At 41.3% G+C, this 18,340-nt stretch overlaps 1 protein-coding gene across 1 annotated transcript in view; it reads left to right on the forward strand.

Moving 5' to 3' along the window:
* The first annotated feature begins 630 nt into the window (after positions 1 to 630).
* GALNT5 (polypeptide N-acetylgalactosaminyltransferase 5) overlaps positions 631 to 18,340 on the forward strand; it is a 36,028-nt gene continuing 18,318 nt past the window's right edge. Inside the window, exons 1-6 of the mRNA XM_034786206.1 lie at positions 631 to 2,639; positions 10,854 to 11,020; positions 13,729 to 13,848; positions 15,257 to 15,392; positions 15,777 to 15,896; positions 17,464 to 17,581. Coding sequence (XP_034642097.1) covers positions 1,129 to 2,639; positions 10,854 to 11,020; positions 13,729 to 13,848; positions 15,257 to 15,392; positions 15,777 to 15,896; positions 17,464 to 17,581 — 2,172 coding nt within the window. The 5' untranslated portion in view covers positions 631 to 1,128. The remainder of the gene's footprint in view (positions 2,640 to 10,853; positions 11,021 to 13,728; positions 13,849 to 15,256; positions 15,393 to 15,776; positions 15,897 to 17,463; positions 17,582 to 18,340) is intronic.

Here is an 18,340-nt window from a genome sequence, read left to right on the forward strand (position 1 = left end):
GACCACTAGCTTTTCCCCCACACTGACCCCCAAGAAAAGAATGTGATGGGTTTTCAGTGGTATGAAAGCTGTGGAGCTTTTGTCTTTGTTTTCCCCTGGATGCATCTTTGTGCAGGGACAAGGAAAATTTGGCTCATTCTGCTTAAAGTGCGTGTCCATTTTTTTCCCCTTCACTTCCTTGGACCCTATATAGAACAGCTCTGTTCACTCTGCAGCTAGCTACACCCCACAATTCAAGTATATGAACAAGAAGTTTCCAAGTTTTAAGCTAATCCATTTACTTCAAGTATATCTGCCATCTGCAGTGTAGCAGGAGAAATACAAATACTCACCAAAACACTACAGTTATACTTCTAATTATTATCCTTTTGTTATCTATTCCTAATTAAGATAGACTGTGGTCAGATGCTGAATTTTTGCTACATTATCTAAATGAGACACTGAGCTATATTTATCCATTGATTTAGAGTTACACTGCAGATACATTTTGTCCTTTTAATTTATTATTTACTTAAGGTGAGCCAGTGCAGTATTAACAGTACCTTAGACAAGAAGAGTTAATGAAGGGTTAACTTTCAATACTCTAAGAAAGTGTTAGGAAACAGGAACTAATGTATTGCCTCTGGACAGGTTGCTGTATAACTGGTTAATAAACAAAAGAACTCGGAAGGTAAGAGCTGCACAAAAAGTTTTCTGGGTAATGGACTGAAGTAGTTTCCTTATGTGAGGAGGTGTTGAGTTACAGCAGGACGAATGAGAGCTGGGTGGAGAGAAAAAAACATCTGATCTGCAACCTTTCCCTTCTCGTAGGGCAACGTGTATAATAGTTAAACAAGAAAAGCAATGGGAATATAACGTGGAACTTCTACTTGTTGTTTCTTCAGTGACCTAACGCCTGTGTTTACAGTAGATGAAATGAAATGCTGCTGGATTAATCATGAAAAGCTGAGGAGACGCAGATGCCCCGCTGTAAAATGCCACGCAGGCAACGACTGACAGGCAGCAGGATCTGAGGTTTCCCCTGGATCACTAGTCAGACGTGTTCCAGGGAGCGGGGACTGCTGGCTCACTAAGGTAAGAGGCCCAGGGGGGGCAAGCACAATAAAGAAGACAAAAAGACTTTTAAAGATGAACAAGATCCGGAAGCTTTTCCGAGGTAGTGGGAGAGCTCTCGCGTTTATATTTGTTGCCTCTGTCATTTGGTTGATCTTTGACATGGCAGCACTCAAGCTTTCATTCAGTGAGATCAACACCAAGGTTCTGAAAGATGAGATGATCAGGAGGGAAAGGGAAAGATTCAAAGTTTGGCGAAACTTAGAAAAGACCCCTGAAAGCTCCAGAAGGGAACCAAAACCTCCCCCGAAAGGCTTTGAAAGGGGGAGATTTAGTAAAGAGAAATATAGAAATATAGAAGAGAAAGTGGTAGAGGCTGAAAATGAAATTGACAAACAGAATGAAAAGAGAACAGCAAAACCAACAGAAAAGAGAAGCATGGCCTATAAGAAAATGATTGTGCCACTTGGGACATTCTCAGTGAAACTGCTGAGCCCCTATCCCTCTGTTCCCATGGAAAAGAAAGAGAGAAAAAAGCATGTAAAGATTGTAAACTCCACTGACCTGCTGAGAACAAAGCAAACTGTTCCCAAAAGGCTTCAGCAGACCCCATTAGCTGCAGCAACAGGGAGATCGGTTGTCAAATTACCACACAGCACAGCTACTGTAAGAAACAAAGTTGCACAGAAAGAGGACCAACCTGTAACTAAGGTATCAAAGGGCATTGAGGGAAATTTAAAAATTGGGATTACAGAGAAAATCTCTTTGGCTGGATTAAAACAGGAATTGCAAACGGAGGCAAACCCCAAGGAACCTCAGAACAAACCCCCAGTACCAGATTTGCCAATTCCTAGGCAAATCATCTCTGTAAAGCAAAACAGGATCGGGATGAAAGCAATAGATGGCACCGAACACAAAACAAACAGGAGTTTGGATGTACCTGTCAGCAAGCTGGCTGCTGCAAACAGTGCCGAGAAAAAGGGATTGTCCACAAAGCCAACAGGACTGGGAAAGATGCCAAAGGAAGACGAAACAAAAGCTGCTCATGAAAAGAAACTAACTTTCTCTGAAAATCAGTTTGTCATTATTAGTAAAGAAGGGATAAAAATCAACATCCCAGCAACCCAGAATCTGGTAGCTGATTCTAACGGAAATTTTACAATAAGATTGAACATGAGAAAAGAACAGCAATTGATTAGCAACAAAAGTGAGGATGCCCCTAACATGAACTCTGTAACCAAGACTGCTGAGCTTAATGGTCTAACTAAGAAAGCAATTTTGACAGATGGTCCAGAGCTAACAAAAGTTCACGTCAGGTTAGATGATAAGGAGCAATTAAGGAAAAGAAATCGAAGCAGCTATACGGTCCACTTTACAAGGGACACTGGAATGCACAAAGTCTTAACAATTGATGTAACACTTTCCCCAAGGGATCCCAAAGCTCCCGGTCAGTTTGGGCATCCTGCTGCAGTCCCTGATGATAAGCAAGAAGAGGCAAAAAGTAGATGGAAGGAAGGAAACTTCAATGTCTATCTGAGTGATTTGATACCTGTAGACCGAGCCATTGATGACACAAGGCCTGCCGGGTAAGATCTGTTTCCCCCTGCATAAATTATCTCAGAAAAGTTTGAATTATGTATTGATCAAAGGATTTGATCATGATATGCGTTCTGGAATGCTTTTAACCTGTACATAAATGGCCCATAACTTCAAATAGTCAAGTGCTCTTTCAAAACTGCATTGCATTGTCATTAGCCCCATGAAAAGTATCAATGAAATATCTCTATATTTTCAGCTAATGGACTGATCACAGAGTAGATAAAATTTTCAGAGGCACCTAAGGGAGTTAGGAGACTCTATCCTATTTTAGAAGAGACTTAGGCACAAAGAAACATGCATCCTATTGACTTTCAGTGTGTTTAAGTCACTTTTAAAAATAAGACTTAAGCTCCTAAGTCACTTGAGCACATTGGAAAATGTTACCCAGTTTATCTGGTGTAATATCCAACATTTAAGGGCATCATAAGCAAAATGAAATACTTTTGGCATATGGATGTTTGGTTCCCAAGTGAATTCTGTCACATAATTGGTCTAAGCACAGGGCTGGTAACTGGTTGCTCATGAGGGCTCATCCTTGCTCTGATATTGCCTCCCTGTCTGATTTTTTTTATTTTCCTCAGTTTCTCAACATATATGATGGCGGTAATATTTTATGCTCAGCTATTACAAGCACCTTGTAAGGATTAGTTAGCTGATATTTCTACCATGCTTTGAAGATGAAAACTAATATGTAAGTGCTAACAAGTATGATTATTAAATAGCATTGTGCATACTGTACTTGACATATTGTTTGAGATGTCCACTAGGTAATGCACCCTTGCCTAGGATTAATCTAAACAACCACTGAGTGGCACTCTTAGTTTCGTGAAAGACGCCTTGGAGCTCACTTTCTTGGTTATAGCCCGGGGCAGTTCTGAAAGACAGAAGTTTGTGCATTTCAGGTTTAAATGCCTGCACGGTGTGAAAATGTAGATTTTTGTTTTTAAAATTGTTGGCAGTGAAACCGAACATTTCCTTGAAATTTGCAGATGCTCCTGTAAATTTAATTTTTGTGCTCCAGATGCAAAAGTCCATGGTCCAAATACAGATGTGGTGTGTAAGATATTCATATGCTGGTCAGTAGGTGTGACAGAGTCTAACTGAATATAAGGGAGCCTGACTTAGTGAATTGTAAGATACACATAGAGGACCTGGAAGAAGGTGCAAATTAAAGTTGGGGACTTAATTTAATCTGCTGTATACTTTTTTACATCTCCCTATTAGCTGCTTTTCTCACTGCAACCTTCTCGCCTAGTCTCTTGGTTATTGTTCATCACATTTCATACTCCTGGGGGAATTCTGTACCACTGCGCAGGTGGAGAATTACCTAATGTCCTTTACAGCTTTCCCCCTGCGGAATAATTGATTCTGAGGGTGAGATGAAGGGAAGGTGCAATTATACCTTTTGCCCACCAGGGACTGATGTGGCACCAGAAGAGAGGGCTGCTGGCTCATAGGCTGGAGCAACCAGCTGTGGAGAGGGAGGGGGCAAAGGCTGCTTTCATCACAATTCCCTGCCCACAGGGCTGCTGGAGGGGGTCACACATACTGGGGTTCAGAAGGGCTAGCAGGGGGACAGACTGGGGCAGGAGCACAGGAGCTAGTGGGGTAGCAACATTGAGCCTGGGGATGAATGGGTGTGGGGATACAGGGCCACATGGGGACAGGGGCAACTATGCTTGGCTGAGTGAGGGTGCAGGGACACATAAAGACAGAGGGAAGTTGGGTACAGGGCCACATGAGGACATGTGCTTATATGCATGGCTGAATGGGAGTGCAGGGATACATGGGGACAGGGCAGATGTGCCTGACTAGGAGATGCTAGTGGTCAGCCAGGGTCTACATAGGGGAGGCTCCCCAACTCCCTAACAATCCCCCCCACCAAAAAAACTGTTCTATACTTCTCTGTCCCCCTCCCAAGAACCTTCCAGGTTCACTCCCAGGCTCCTTCCCTCTCCCTCAGCTTCTCCATTACCCCTAACTCCCCCAAGCCTTTGCACTGCTTCTGAGGGGTGCAGGAAAGACATTTCTGTATTATAGTTTTAAATGAATTATTACTCAAAATCCTGTATTAATATGCCTAGTAAGGAATCTATTTGTCAAAAAACATTTCCTGAATCTTTTTTGTTGTCTGTATTGTTACAGACATACTTGCTGGAAGGTATTCTGAAATAAATTACCAAAATAATTGAAACTGGCATGATTACATTGTGTTATTTTGACAAATAAAATATGCAGAATTTTAAAATATTGTGCACAGAATTTTTAACTTTTTGGTGTAAAATTTTAGGCGCAGAATTCCCCCAGAAGTAAAACTGCATTACATTTAGACTCCCTGAGCTCTAGCCTGCTGCAACTTCATGTGCTCACTGATTTCAGTGGCAGTTGCATGCATTTATAGCAGGATTCACTACCCCTCCCGAGTGTTACTTACAGCACTTTACACATCAGTTCTGAAGTTGGCTCCATGATCAAAGGTGAATTACTACAATGTGTAAAGTACCTTTGAAGTGATGAGACACTGGGAAAAACTATGATTGTTCTCCACTATGTATTCCACAGCAAGGCAGAGAAACTACAAGTGATATGAAGCAAACAAAGAGCAAAGAGGCAACACTCATGTTTCATAGAACCAAGTTTTGTCTTGAAATAGTAAAGTGTCACCTGAAGGAAACAAAAGACCCACAGAGACCAAAGGATATTCTCCTTCCAGTATTATCAGTGCATGTAACTGGTATATTATAGAACTGTAAGATACTTAGGTGATGAGTCAGAGCTCCCGGTAAGGCTAGAAAATGGGCATCTACCTTGTTATCACAGAAAACACCATAGCTAAACATGGGAGTGTTGTAGGCAACATAGCACCTAGGCAAACTGCCCATCTGATATTACAGCGTAGTATGCTATCTGAAAAGATACAAAAACCAGACTTGGCTACATGGAAAGTTGGCTGGAATATTTTCATTGTGCTGGAAGCTTTTTCATTGGGCAAAGATTTCTTCTTTGTTTAACTCATGGAGTATGCAGTTCCCAAGTTAAAATTTCCCATTAACAGACCCTGTATTCTGCAAAGCTTTCTAACTAGTGGTGTCTGATGTTGGGATAATAATTTGGATGGAAAAAGAAGATGCAACCAAGCGCAAAAGTGTGTACCAACTGGGATAGGCCAGTTGCTAATTAAAAATCCATAACCGCTTAAGTGGATGCCTTTTTTTCGATCCACATCAGCCAGAGCCAATCCAAATTCTTTGCTCACTGTCCATTGACAAGGAAGCAATACTGCATATCCAGTTTTCAAAAGCTCGCAGTGCAATTAATGTATTAGAGAATCTGTTTGATAAAATTGCCATTTTTTCTCTCACATCTCCTAATCTTTCCCGTGTACACCTCAGCTCCCCTTTTAAGCCGTGCCTCAGTACTAAGCTAGTGACCTGAACCCCAGTAACCAGGCAGGCTTTAGGAACTTGTTCCATCAGTGTCTTATGCCTTTCTAGCCCTTAACACAAAAATAAAAACTCACTGAGGACCAAATCCACCCAGGTGCAGAAGTACAGGACCAGCACAGGAATGGAAAAGATCCCAAAAATCTATGCAAAGAGAGATCTGGAATACACACAGTGGGATGGCCAGTGGATTTGCAAATGAAGTCCTGGACAAAACCCATTTGTGGGATTTGGCTAGCAGACAATGGATACTACTGCACACAGGGGTCATAGAAGGACTGCAAAATGGGTCTCCATCTTCTCTGAACCTGGTGGGCATGATTCCAATCCCCTTCCCCTAACTACCATTGTAGTTCCTCTGTGCACAGCTATTTACCTGGGCTTTGCTCATTAACCTGGATTTGATCCTGAGCATGCCCGACCCATAACAACCTCGCTTGGTAGAAGAGCATTATTTCCTACATGCCACTCTGCATCTTGGCAACCAGGTATCCGTGCTAGCAAAGTCATGCATCTCAGACAGCATTCTAGCAGCAAAAGAAGATATTTTAGGGCACCAACAGTCTTTAATCATCTGGAGGTGTCACTAGACACTCTTTTGTCAATGCATATGCGTGCTCTGACTCCATTGTACTCTCAAACTCATGAATCAAGAGAACTGAGGTAACATTTTCAGAAGTGCCCAAGTGACTTAGGCTGCTAGAGCCTACTGACTTTGAATGTGTCTTAGGCTTCTAACTCACTTAGACACTTTAGAAAATTTTACCCCAAGCTAGGAAGCAGACGCAGGTCACCCTCATGGAAATACAGAGACTTATCACTAGGGTGTCAGACCTTGGAGCCATGTTGATTAAAACTGTCATTTAAGGTGGGCTGTTCAGAAGTGTTCACAGTTGGCTTCTCTCTGTTGCTATCTAAGTCAATGGTGAGCTGGCTTCAAGGAAAGCAGAGTCAGTTCAACGCTGAGCACTTTTGAAAGTCCCACCTTTAAGCAACATCGTTTGGCTCCTTTCATTTAGTTGTCATGTATACATACACATTAATTTCAAAATTTCCCTCAGCTAGTGTATCAATAGAAGGAAGAATGGACCCACCGGTCCCTGTGCAGGGAACGTATCCCTTTTCCTTCAGGCAAGAAAAGAGACACTGATGCCATTCCTTAATTTAAGGTTGCTCCTAAGGATTGCTTTAAGTCCTTAGGGGCTGTTGCATCATCTACGGATTCATCTTTGCTAGAGGAATCCCCCACTACTTTCAAGATGCTTTGTGCTCCCTAAGAGGCTAGAAGAAGGCCCAGAGATCTGGACTAGTGATAATAAAATTAAGTAGTTAAATATGGATTTAATATGCTTTTTTATATGTTACTCTCCTATTACCACCACTTGCAGTCCATTGTGTCTTCATTGTAGGGCTACTTTTTCACCCCTTAAATCCTTCTTTATAGTGAAAGCTGTCACTCTCAGCATCTACCTTCTGCCTCTGCTGAGGTCACCAACAAAATCATCCATGTCACAAAGTTTTTTAAGAGCAGGGAAGGATTGCAAATTCTCTCCTGTATCAGAGGGGTAGCCGTGTTAGTCTGAATCTGTAAAAAGCAACAGAGGGTCCTGTGGCACCTTTGAGACTAACAGAAGTATAGGGAGCATAAGCTTTCGTGGGTAAGAACCTCACTTCTTCAGATGCAAGTAACGGAAATCTCCAGAGGCAGGTATAAATCAGTGTGGAGATAACGAGGTTAGTTCAATCAGGGAGGGTGAGGTGCTCTGCTAGCAGTTGAGGTGTGAACACCAAGGGAGGAGAAACTGCTTCTGTAGTTGGATAGCCATTCACAGTCTTTGTTTAATCCTGATCTGATGGTGTCAAATTTGCAAATGAACTGGAGCTCAGCAGTTTCTCTTTGGAGTCTGGTCCTGAAGTTTTTTTGCTGTAAGATGGCTACCTTTACATCTGCTATAGTGTGGCCAGGGAGGTTAAAGTGTTCTCCTACAGGTTTTTGTATATTGCCATTCCTGATATCTGACTTGTGTCCATTTATCCTCTTGCGTAGTGACTGTCCAGTTTGGCCAATGTACATAGCAGAGGGGCATTGCTGGCATATGATGGCATATATAACATTGGTGGACGTGCAGGTGAATGAGCCGGTGATGTTGTAGCTGATCTGGTTAGGTCCTGTGATGGTGAAACTGCTTATGCTCCCTATACTTCTGTTAGTCTCAAAGGTGCCACAGGACCCTCTGGTGCTTTTTACAAATTCTCTCCTCTCTCCCTGTGATAAATGCCTCTCCTGTGCTACATTCAGTAAGTGTTTTCCAGTGACTTTGAGAGTCCTGAACTTACTTCCAATCCAAAATCTCCTGCACTGCAGCAAGCTGTGTTATTGCTATATGCCAATGTGTTGATGGTTTCCAACTAAAACATATCAAATATCAATATTCCCTTCTGGCTGATCCAGTGATGATTGGTGTCCTAAGATGAACCCCCTGTAAGTTGATTACAAAATCATTCTCATGCTATAAAATGGGGAGGAAAGATACACTTAAAGGAATGCTAGAGAGGCTGATCTGGATTTTTCATATAGCCAGTGCTAGAAAAGAAATCAAAACTGCACTTGCAATTAGCGAGATACTTCTTTTTTATGGTTCACACTTCACTTTCTTTCTGAGATATGCAGATCTGAGAGCTGTATCTGAGCCAATAAAAGTATAATTTGATGGCTTATATTTCCAAATATAAGAAAAAATATGACTTTTCAAAATTATTCTGGCATGTAGTGCTCTGGTGCCTGCTTGTTTTTAAAGGGAAAGTATAAAAACAAATGGTGCTCTCTGTTTTATGTTCACCAAGAAGAGCATTATTCCTGTAGTATTCTCAATTAGCAGGTGGGTTGGTTGCTCTTCCTACATGTAAGAGGCCTATCCTAGAAGAAAAGAGATCAAACCTTTGTCAGGCTACATGTTATCAATAATAGAGAGCAAGCAAGCCCCAATAATGCTAAGGTATTCTAGGTGAAAAATAATATAATTCTGGGAAGAAGAGTTTGTCAGTAAGATGCTCTGTACTCCTCAAGATCCACTTGAAGATACCAGCGCTTAGGGAGTGAATGTCCCCTTAAGGCACATATCAAAGCAGTAGTTGAATTGCAAATAGAAGATGAGAAAAGCTGCTCATCGACCTTTTGTTCAAGCACTGAAGACCCAGACTTGACCCAGCCATCACATTTTGACTGTCATGGAATAAGATGACAAATTCATAGAAATTGGAGAAATTTTATCACTCCCTCAAATCTGCTGATTTCATCTTTCCCTGTTTGCTAGGCGAGTAGGCTACATTCAGACCCTCTGGATGGAATCTGTTGATGAGCATTCAGCATTCACAGGCTGAGCCGGCCAGGGGGTGGGGGGAGGGGGAATGAAGTTCATGTGAAAAGGAAAGGCCTACATATTTTGACAAAAGACAGCAAATGCTTGATGGTTTTAGATTCTGAGATTGTTTGAGAAATGGAACCTCAAAGATAGTTTTGTGTGTGTTGTGTGTGTACAGATTTAATTACAATATACCTCACGTCAATGCAATGTCATCCCACCCCCTTTGCGCCCTCAAGATTAATCCATTTTGGTCCCCTGAGTACAGTTACATTGGGTAAGTTTTCTTCTGCAGTTTTGTGTATTGTTACTGTACTATGAATAGTCCTTTTTGGAAGTGATTATTTCCCTGTACCATTACATGTACCATTGGATTTTTTTTCTTTTCAGCTGATTTACATGCCATTTGGAATGTCAAGGAATTCAGACGCTCTGTGAATCCTCAGCATTTCTCTCAGTCTTTCTCTTCCAGTTCAGTACAGCATTGTGCAAGTGCCAAGAAACTGATGCGCTGGAAAAATAGCAAGGCCACTGTGCCCACCCTTCTTGTTCTGACCAGGCAGCACTTTCTTAAACAGAAAAGTGGCGATACCAGTTCAGGCTGTAGACTGCATTTCTTTATGAGCAACTGGGGACTGTGCTTAGGGGAGAGACACAGCAAGAGAGAAATGAAGGCATGCCAGCAATAAGGCAGCTTGAGTTATAAGACAAGACAGGCCAGAAACAGGGCAGCATGAGCTATACAATACCGTGAGCAATAGAGGAAACATTAGGAACAAACACTGTAATAATGAGTACATTATTCTTGTTCTTAGGCCCTGATCCTGCAAAACCTGTAAGCACATATGAAACTTTACTCACACGAGAAGTCAATTGCAATCAATAGGAACACTCCCATGAACAAAACTATGTATCTGCTTATCTGGGGGATCAGGGCCTTAGAGGATGTTTGTTCCTGAAAATGAGATAATTGAACAGTGGCTACTTTGCAGTAGATGCAGCAATAGATGTGAGGTGTTAAAATAGGCGTGGCACTCTGTAGGTGGGTAAGAAGTAGGGCTGTATGTGTGTGTGCACGCATGTGAGTGAGAGAGAGGATATCCTTGGCCTCTCTGCTGAGACTGCCCCCACTACAAGTAGTGGTATATACATTATAAAAATCATCTAATGCACCTGAACGCTCATCTTTGTATCACTGGAATTGCCTTATTGGTGTTGTATCTTTATTATTAAGAATACTTCTACCCTCCCCCCCTTATATATCTCCAAGCTAAACACAAAACAAGCAGCCTTTCAAAGTTTTACAGAAACTTACAGAAAATTAAATCCTCTGGTCTCGTGTACATTGAAAACATCACCTGATGGATGCTGTTCATTTGTATTGTTGACATTTTAGGTGTTCAGAACAACTGGTTCACAATGACCTTCCAACTACCACGATTATCATATGTTTTGTGGATGAAGTGTGGTCCACTCTTCTACGCTCCGTTCACAGTGTCCTCAATCGATCTCCTCCTCACCTGATTAAAGAGATTATTCTGGTGGATGACTTCAGCACAAAAGGTAGGTGAAGCTTCCTTTAAATTCAGGAAATGAATGTGTCCCAAGCAGGGCCGTCTCCAGCATTTCTGCCGCCCCAAGCAAAAAAAAAAAAAAAAAAAGTGTGCTTAGAATGCATTTAAACAAAACTAGGGTTACCATACATCCGGATTTTCCCAGACATGTCCGGCTTTTTGGTCGTCAAATCTCCATCCGGGGGGAAATTCCAAAAAGCCAGACATGTCTGGGAAAATAAGGACATATGGTTAAAAAAAAAAAAAATGCCGCGATTGGCGGCGGCAGTTCAGCGGCGGGTCCTTCGGTCCTAGAGGGAGTGAGGGACCTGCTGCCCCCCGAATTGCCGCAGGTGCCGCCCCTCTCCCTTGGCCGCCCCAAGCACCTGCTTGTTAAGCTGGTGCCTGGAGCCGGCCCTGGTCTCAGGGCTAAATAGCAATTTGCTTCTCTGTACTTAAATTTGGTATAGGAGAAGAAATAATTTTCTTCATTAATTTCAATTTGACCCCCATGTTTTAATCACGAAGTTATGCCACCTTATGCTGTAATCTCAGTTTGAATTGATTCCCCCAGCCAGGATGAGGCCAATGTAGTGTTTGGATAGGAGACTTCCAAAAACATTTCCAAAGGAAGTAGCGTGGTTTATGACGAATCAGGAGATGGCATGCTTCCTTCTGAATCAATATGAAGCCAATGCCCCATTGTGTTGTGAATACTCTGATGCTTGAGGCTCCAGCTTTCATATGAGATGTAAAATAGGTGTCCCGACCCAAGATACTAAAACACTTTCATGACAGTTGGAGTGATAATCACAGAGTCCTGGCCAAATTCAATTACATTTGGCCTACTTATCTAGCTTTTATCTCAGCTAGATAAAAGAACTGTTCTTCATCTCTTAAGCGATTGTGTAGTCTGAAAGCATCTAAATGGTCACTGTTATGTACAGTCAAGTTACATGCACAGTCAATTGCAATGCCCCTGAGACTCTGCTTTTTAATTAGGGTGACCAGATGTCCCGATTTTATAGGGACAGTCCTGATTTTTGGGTCTTTTTCTTATATAGGCTCCTATTACCTCCCACCCCCATCCTGATTTTTCACACTTGCTGTCTGGTCATCCTATTTTTAATACTTTGGTTCTCAATACTCCAGAACAGAGTTCAGCCTTGAATAATTTAACAATGGCATAATTCTTAGATTTTTAGCTCCTCATGGCAAGCCCTGTACCAAATCAAGATCATGACCCAATTGTGCTAGGTGCTGTAGCACGAAGACAGGATCCCTGTCCCAAAGAGTTTACAGTCTAAAAAGAGAACTGACATAAGGAGGATGAGAGGAAAACGATTTAATTCAGTATATAAATGTTAGACATTTGCATTTTTTTAGGGAAATAAATAGATGTGTACTCTATTTTCTAGCAAACTTTCCTTCACTTTTGCACTTCCCTTTGTATGGACTAACCAGCCAGTGGCATAATGAAAATACTGGGCATTTTGCAATAGAAATGTCATGGGTGGTGGTAAAGTAAAGAGAGAACTGTGTTTTATGTGGCATTGTATTTCTAAGAGTGGCAGAAAAAGCAGAACTTCTAGTGTGTCCACAAAGTTTAAAAAATGCAGGCCAAGATTTTCACTTGGCTTTTGAAATGTAAACAATTGTTTCCTTTGGAAAAGCGAAAAAGGACATGTAAAATTCAGGAGCCAAATCCTAAGGCTCTTTCTCAGGCAAACTTATATAAACAGGAATTGCCACAGTGAATTAGTTCAGTGGTCAATTTAGTGCCATACCTATCTGTGACAGGGGCCAGCTCTAGATGCTTCAGAGGAAGGTGTCAAACTTCACTGCAGAAACTCTCACTGAAGCTCTCGCTCAGATTTCACGCTGTCTTTACTGAGGCAAAGATCTGTCCCAATATATTTAACCCACATACGCTTGGGATTGCTGCTAACTCATACAGCTTTCTTTCTCACATTTTATTCTTTCTGAGAATTTTATATAATAAAACCCACTCCTACCACAAAGTCAAACAAATATAAAGTGCCACGTGAGAAATAATGACCTGCAATGCTGCATTCCTCACTCAATTTAAGACCAGATACATTGTTTAACTGTAGTTGTTAATATTAGCTGTTGGAATTCAACAGAAAATTTGCAAAGCGCAGCAAAACACAGTCACCCTACGAAAACCAACTTGAGAGCCAGTTTTTTAATGGGAATTATGGTGTTTTAAAGGAGAAAATTCTGATTTTATAAGTTCTAAAGGAAATGTTAAGTATAAACTTCAATGGGGAATGCCAGAGGTTGGCAGGGGACCAATGTCACACAGGCTGGGATTTTCCAACTGTGCAGCAATAACCTAATTCTGCTGTCATTGACATTAATGAGAGTTTTACCATTCACCTGCAGAGTTTGGCTAATGCTGAATGCTTTCGAAAATCCCATCCATAGCATACATATTTTTGCCCTGTCCCTTCTGATTGGCTGTGTTCCAAACACATGATTCATACAAAGAGGCTTCCAAATAGTTTGGGGAGGGAGGAAACAGTGCTGTTAAAGGGCCTAAGCCAATGCTTGGGAACGTCTCCAACTGAAAAAAACTAGTGTGTTTCATAGATGGTTTAAAACTTAGTGAGAAGGAACTTTTTTCACTGCTTTGTTTTGGCTTTAAAAAGACAAGCCAATCATTTGTAAGCATTGGCTAATTTCTCTCCTGTTTAGAATACCTCAAGGATAGCTTGGACAAATATATGTCACAGTTTCCAAAGGTTCGGCTCCTTCACCTCAAAGAAAGACACGGTTTAATACGAGCCAGACTAGCAGGGGCAGAGATTGCTAAAGGTAAGAGGAAAGTTATTCTTATTTGCCATTTTGGGCTTGTCTGAAAAGGAGATTTATATTACAAAAATGTAACCGTTTATTACTGTGCTGTATATCATAGCATCTTGAACTAATATTAGAGAGAGCTGAATATTATTTGGCAAGTTTGGTCATTGTTTGGCAAAGAATTTAGCAAGTATTCGACCAGTTCGCTATGTTGTACTCTCGGCCCATCACATATTTGGAAAATAAAGGCAAAATTTGCAGGATACATTTATTGAACTTTTTTTCTACCAGCTCTAAGTAGCTGGGTGATTTGAAATTAGGCAGTAACAAGATAAAGGATTTGAGTAGGATTTGTGAAGTAAAACAACAATTTTACTGAGCAGCCAAAAAGCTGGCTCCTTTGAGCTATAGTGCGTTACTGTGAGGCTCTGTATTTTAGAAATGCTAACATCCTCTGTCTTTCCCTCACCTCACTTCTTGATGCTCACAGACCCATATCATTTTGTCATTAAAATGTCTGTATTGTCCTGCACCAATGGTGTCATCTACTGAATTTTCTACTAACAACCAGTTTTGTCTTGTATGGCTTAAGCTTGCCTTCATTGTTTTGTTGGCTAGGAACTTGTTTGGGTGGTAAGCAGAAAGAGGTGTATGTTTTTCTGAGGCTGTTTGAAGGGAACGTGTATTTGGGTCATGGGTCCTACCTTTTCTTCCACTTTGCCCAGGAAACATTTTCCCCCTTATATCGTGCATTGAGTTAGGGAAGAGTGCCCCTTTCCAGACTTACATTCTAGTTTTGCCTTCTTTACTAGGAGGTGCACTTTTGAGTTCAAGATTCTGTCCAAGTGCTCATACCCATTCTGGAGGACGCATGGAGGGGACATGTTGCAGTTGGAACCCACAGGAGAAATTATACCTCACTTAGCAAGAATTCCTCCTAGAGGCTTCTGGGAAGCATTCACTAAAGCAGCAGGGGCAGTTTGCTCCACATTCTGCATCTGACCAGCTCTGTCTGCCAGTTAAGATATGAAGCATGCTCCACCCACCTCTTTGTCTCTTACCACTCATCTCAGATGATTAGCATCTACAAGGGTTTTAGGAGAGAGTAGGGAGAAGGGAGAGTCCTTCCCTGGGATTCTGGCTACCACCCTGGCACACATTCCCCTCCTGTCTATGCACGTGTGCGAAGGCTGGCCAGAATGTGGCATTTTGTGAGCAGGCAACACTCTTTGCAAAACAGTTGTCTGGAAATCATAACTGAGATCAAAATGTGTTCAGAATGAGGGCCATACTTGGTCTCTTCCTAGGTGGGTTCATGGGAGTAGAGTATTTTTGTTAGGGGCAGTAGTTGCTGGACATGGACTTTACTGAATGTATTTCATTCTCAGAAATGAAATAATCCCCTCTTGGTTCTGCCTTCTAGGTGATGTATTGACATTCTTAGATTCTCATGTGGAATGTAATGTAGGATGGTTGGAACCACTTCTGGAAAGAGTCCGTTTAAACAGAAAGAAAGTAGCATGCCCAGTTATTGAAGTAATCAGTGACAAGGACATGAGGTAATTTCATTCTATGCCATATTTTACTTCCAGATCATAATACAAGCAACTTTCACATAAAAAACTTACAAATGAAAAGTTTCAAAAATATTAATTATGGGAAGGCAAACTACTTAACCTGCCAATTACTTTTCACAAATTATTTCACTCAAAGAAGAAAAAATGTACATGAACAAATATTAAAATACATACAGTTACCTCAGTTACCACAATTTGCATTTACTGTTTGGTAGGTCATGAATGTTTAGTGCTCAAAAGAAGATACATGAAGAAATCTTTGAGATTTTTGCTTTAATTATATAGACAAGTTCATTTTCACTTATTCCTTTTGATTATGAGTCTGCTTTAAAACTTGATATTATAGCTTTCTTTTTCTGTGTTTAGTTACATGACAGTGGATAACTTTCAGCGTGGGATTTTTACCTGGCCAATGAATTTTGGATGGAGGCAGATTCCTCCAGAGGTCATTGAGAAAGATAAAATCAAGGAAACAGATATAATAAGGTAAGAGTATAAAATTAAGCATTTTGTGAGCAGAAATGCTCCTTCATCAGAGCTTCAAACTAGTCTTTTTTGGGCCAAAAGTTCCCCTTTTACATAAATGGGCACAGAAAGGCCAACATCCAGAAAAATCTGTGCAATTAAGTTGTGTAGGAAGTTGCGCCACCTGATGTGTGCCAACCTGAGTCACAGAGAACACAGCAGGCATTGCTCAAAATCCCATGAGCCGTAAATATTCTGCTGGACGCTGCATGGCCTCAAGGGCTTCAGCATAACAGGCAAGGTATTCCAGTCCTGGCATAGCCAGAGATAAAGGTCATGTACTAGAACAATCACACTGCAGCAGCAAATGGTCCCTTTATGTCAGAAGCCACACAAGCTTTTGCAATTAGGTGCACGTAAGATCAAAAGAACTGGGCTGATTTTGCACTTATCAGCCATAAATCATGTTGGGTTTGTTGTCAGCACTTGAAGTTAAGGGGTGCCACTCGCTTTTTCCTTTGGTGTAGGAGGAGGGAGGTGATGAATCAGGGTTGCAGCAGGGTGGGCTGAGAGGTGATGAGGGGCATGATAGAATGGACCTTCACTCTACCCAATCCCCCACTAGCATAAGGACACAGAGGGACCTCACACCAGCAAATAGACTAGATCAGCTCCCAGTAGCTCTGACTTGTACCAGGGCTGGACAGTGCAGGATCAGAGAGCCATAACTGGTTCCTACATCTCATGACTCTTGACTGGGTGATGTGGAGAATCCAGCCCAGACTGTTTTAGGAGATACCATACGGAGTAAGTGGTCTTTGTCTCTGATTCCTTCCATCTTCCTAGTGACTGTCTCTCCTATACAATTTTGTTTGCATAGGATGAGAATCATCTGTATGGTGGCCTTTCCGGTTTATATTCATTCTTTTTGTATTACCTTGCTACTTATCTCATGAGTCTACTTTGCACCACTGATTAAAGCATTTGGCCTCTAGTCTCTAACAGGAAAAAAACCTCTAGAAATTTAATCTAAAATTTGAGCCCAAGATGATATTTCAGTTCCGCTGGCACCAACCTGGACAGACAGACAAAACTGATATCAGAAAATTACCTTAGTGGTTCATTAAAATTTCCAGCTTCTGTTCAGCCACTTTGCCAAAGCGTACTGTACTTTCTTCTAACCAAGGCTTTGCCCCGTGTTTACTTTCCATCACATGCTTTTTTAAACATTAGTATCCATTTTGTTAGTGTCCTTGCCAGTCTACAGCGAGGTAACACACATGGTGCTCTCACTGTCACTTGGTTAACTTCAGATTTTAAACAGTGTGGTTTTGCTTATTTTCATATCCAATGGGTCTCTTCATTTCTTCAAACTGATCTGTTTGCTATCTCTGTTCATTAACTATCCAGTGTCTGCTTAGTTTCCATTTCTGTATGTGCAAATTAACATAGGGTGTTACACTTAGCACCTGTCACAGGACAGCTAGGAGTCCATGATTTCCAGGCTATTCCTGTGTACGGGTGCTGTGGCAGGTGCATTTTTATTGTCCCACAGAATAACAATGTAAGGTCTGTGGTTCATTCCTAGGTGTCCCGTAATGGCAGGTGGATTATTTTCTATTGATAAGAAGTATTTTTTTGAACTTGGAACGTATGATCCTGGTCTGGATGTTTGGGGAGGTGAAAATATGGAACTTTCGTTCAAGGTATGCTGCTTTCCTAAATAGTAATAATGTTACTGAATGTTTCTTTCAGTCAATTTGAATTCTTGTAGCCTTTAAATGCTCTGAATTTATCTCTGAATTTCATTGAGGCCCCAATTCAGATTCTTAAGCAGTTAAAGATGAACTTTGAACCCTCCTGATTTAAACAGTAACTCTTGCATTCAAGTTTGTTGCAAAAAGGAACAGCTTTGAAACCCGGGGCTCTCCTCCCCTTTCCAAAGATTGTTGTGGAAATTACTTCCTTTTTGGCCTGGAACATGGGCCTCAAGCTTTGCTCGTCATTTATTTATGATTTTTTGCTAATACAAGCCAGGTGTAGAATTATTGTTCAACTCAGCAATGCTCGGAGGATTGTTTATCAGTATTTTCAAGTTAGTCTGCATGAATAACACATTTGACTTGATTTTTAACAAGATCTCTCCCTGACATCCATTTTTGTGGCTACAGTTTTTTCCCTGAAAATAATTCCATCTATAACTCAGGGTGAGTGTATTACAGATCCCCCTGTGTACTGACCCGCAAAGGAAAGGAGTTGTTAGCGCCAGTCATGATAAAGGCTTGGCTCTTCAGCTCAAGCTGTAGCAGTTCATGATTTTATCTCGGGAAGTCTCTGGTATAATTCCTGGTCTATCAGCCCAAGAGGCATTTCTCATATACCGCCAATTAATTGCTCATGCAAACACTGTCATTAAGGCATCTAAGTATTTGAATTGCAGAGATACTCAGGTATTATACATAGAC

The sequence above is a fragment of the Trachemys scripta genome, chromosome 11 (assembly GCF_013100865.1).
Source record: "Trachemys scripta elegans isolate TJP31775 chromosome 11, CAS_Tse_1.0, whole genome shotgun sequence".
Classification (NCBI taxonomy): domain Eukaryota; kingdom Metazoa; phylum Chordata; order Testudines; family Emydidae; genus Trachemys; species Trachemys scripta.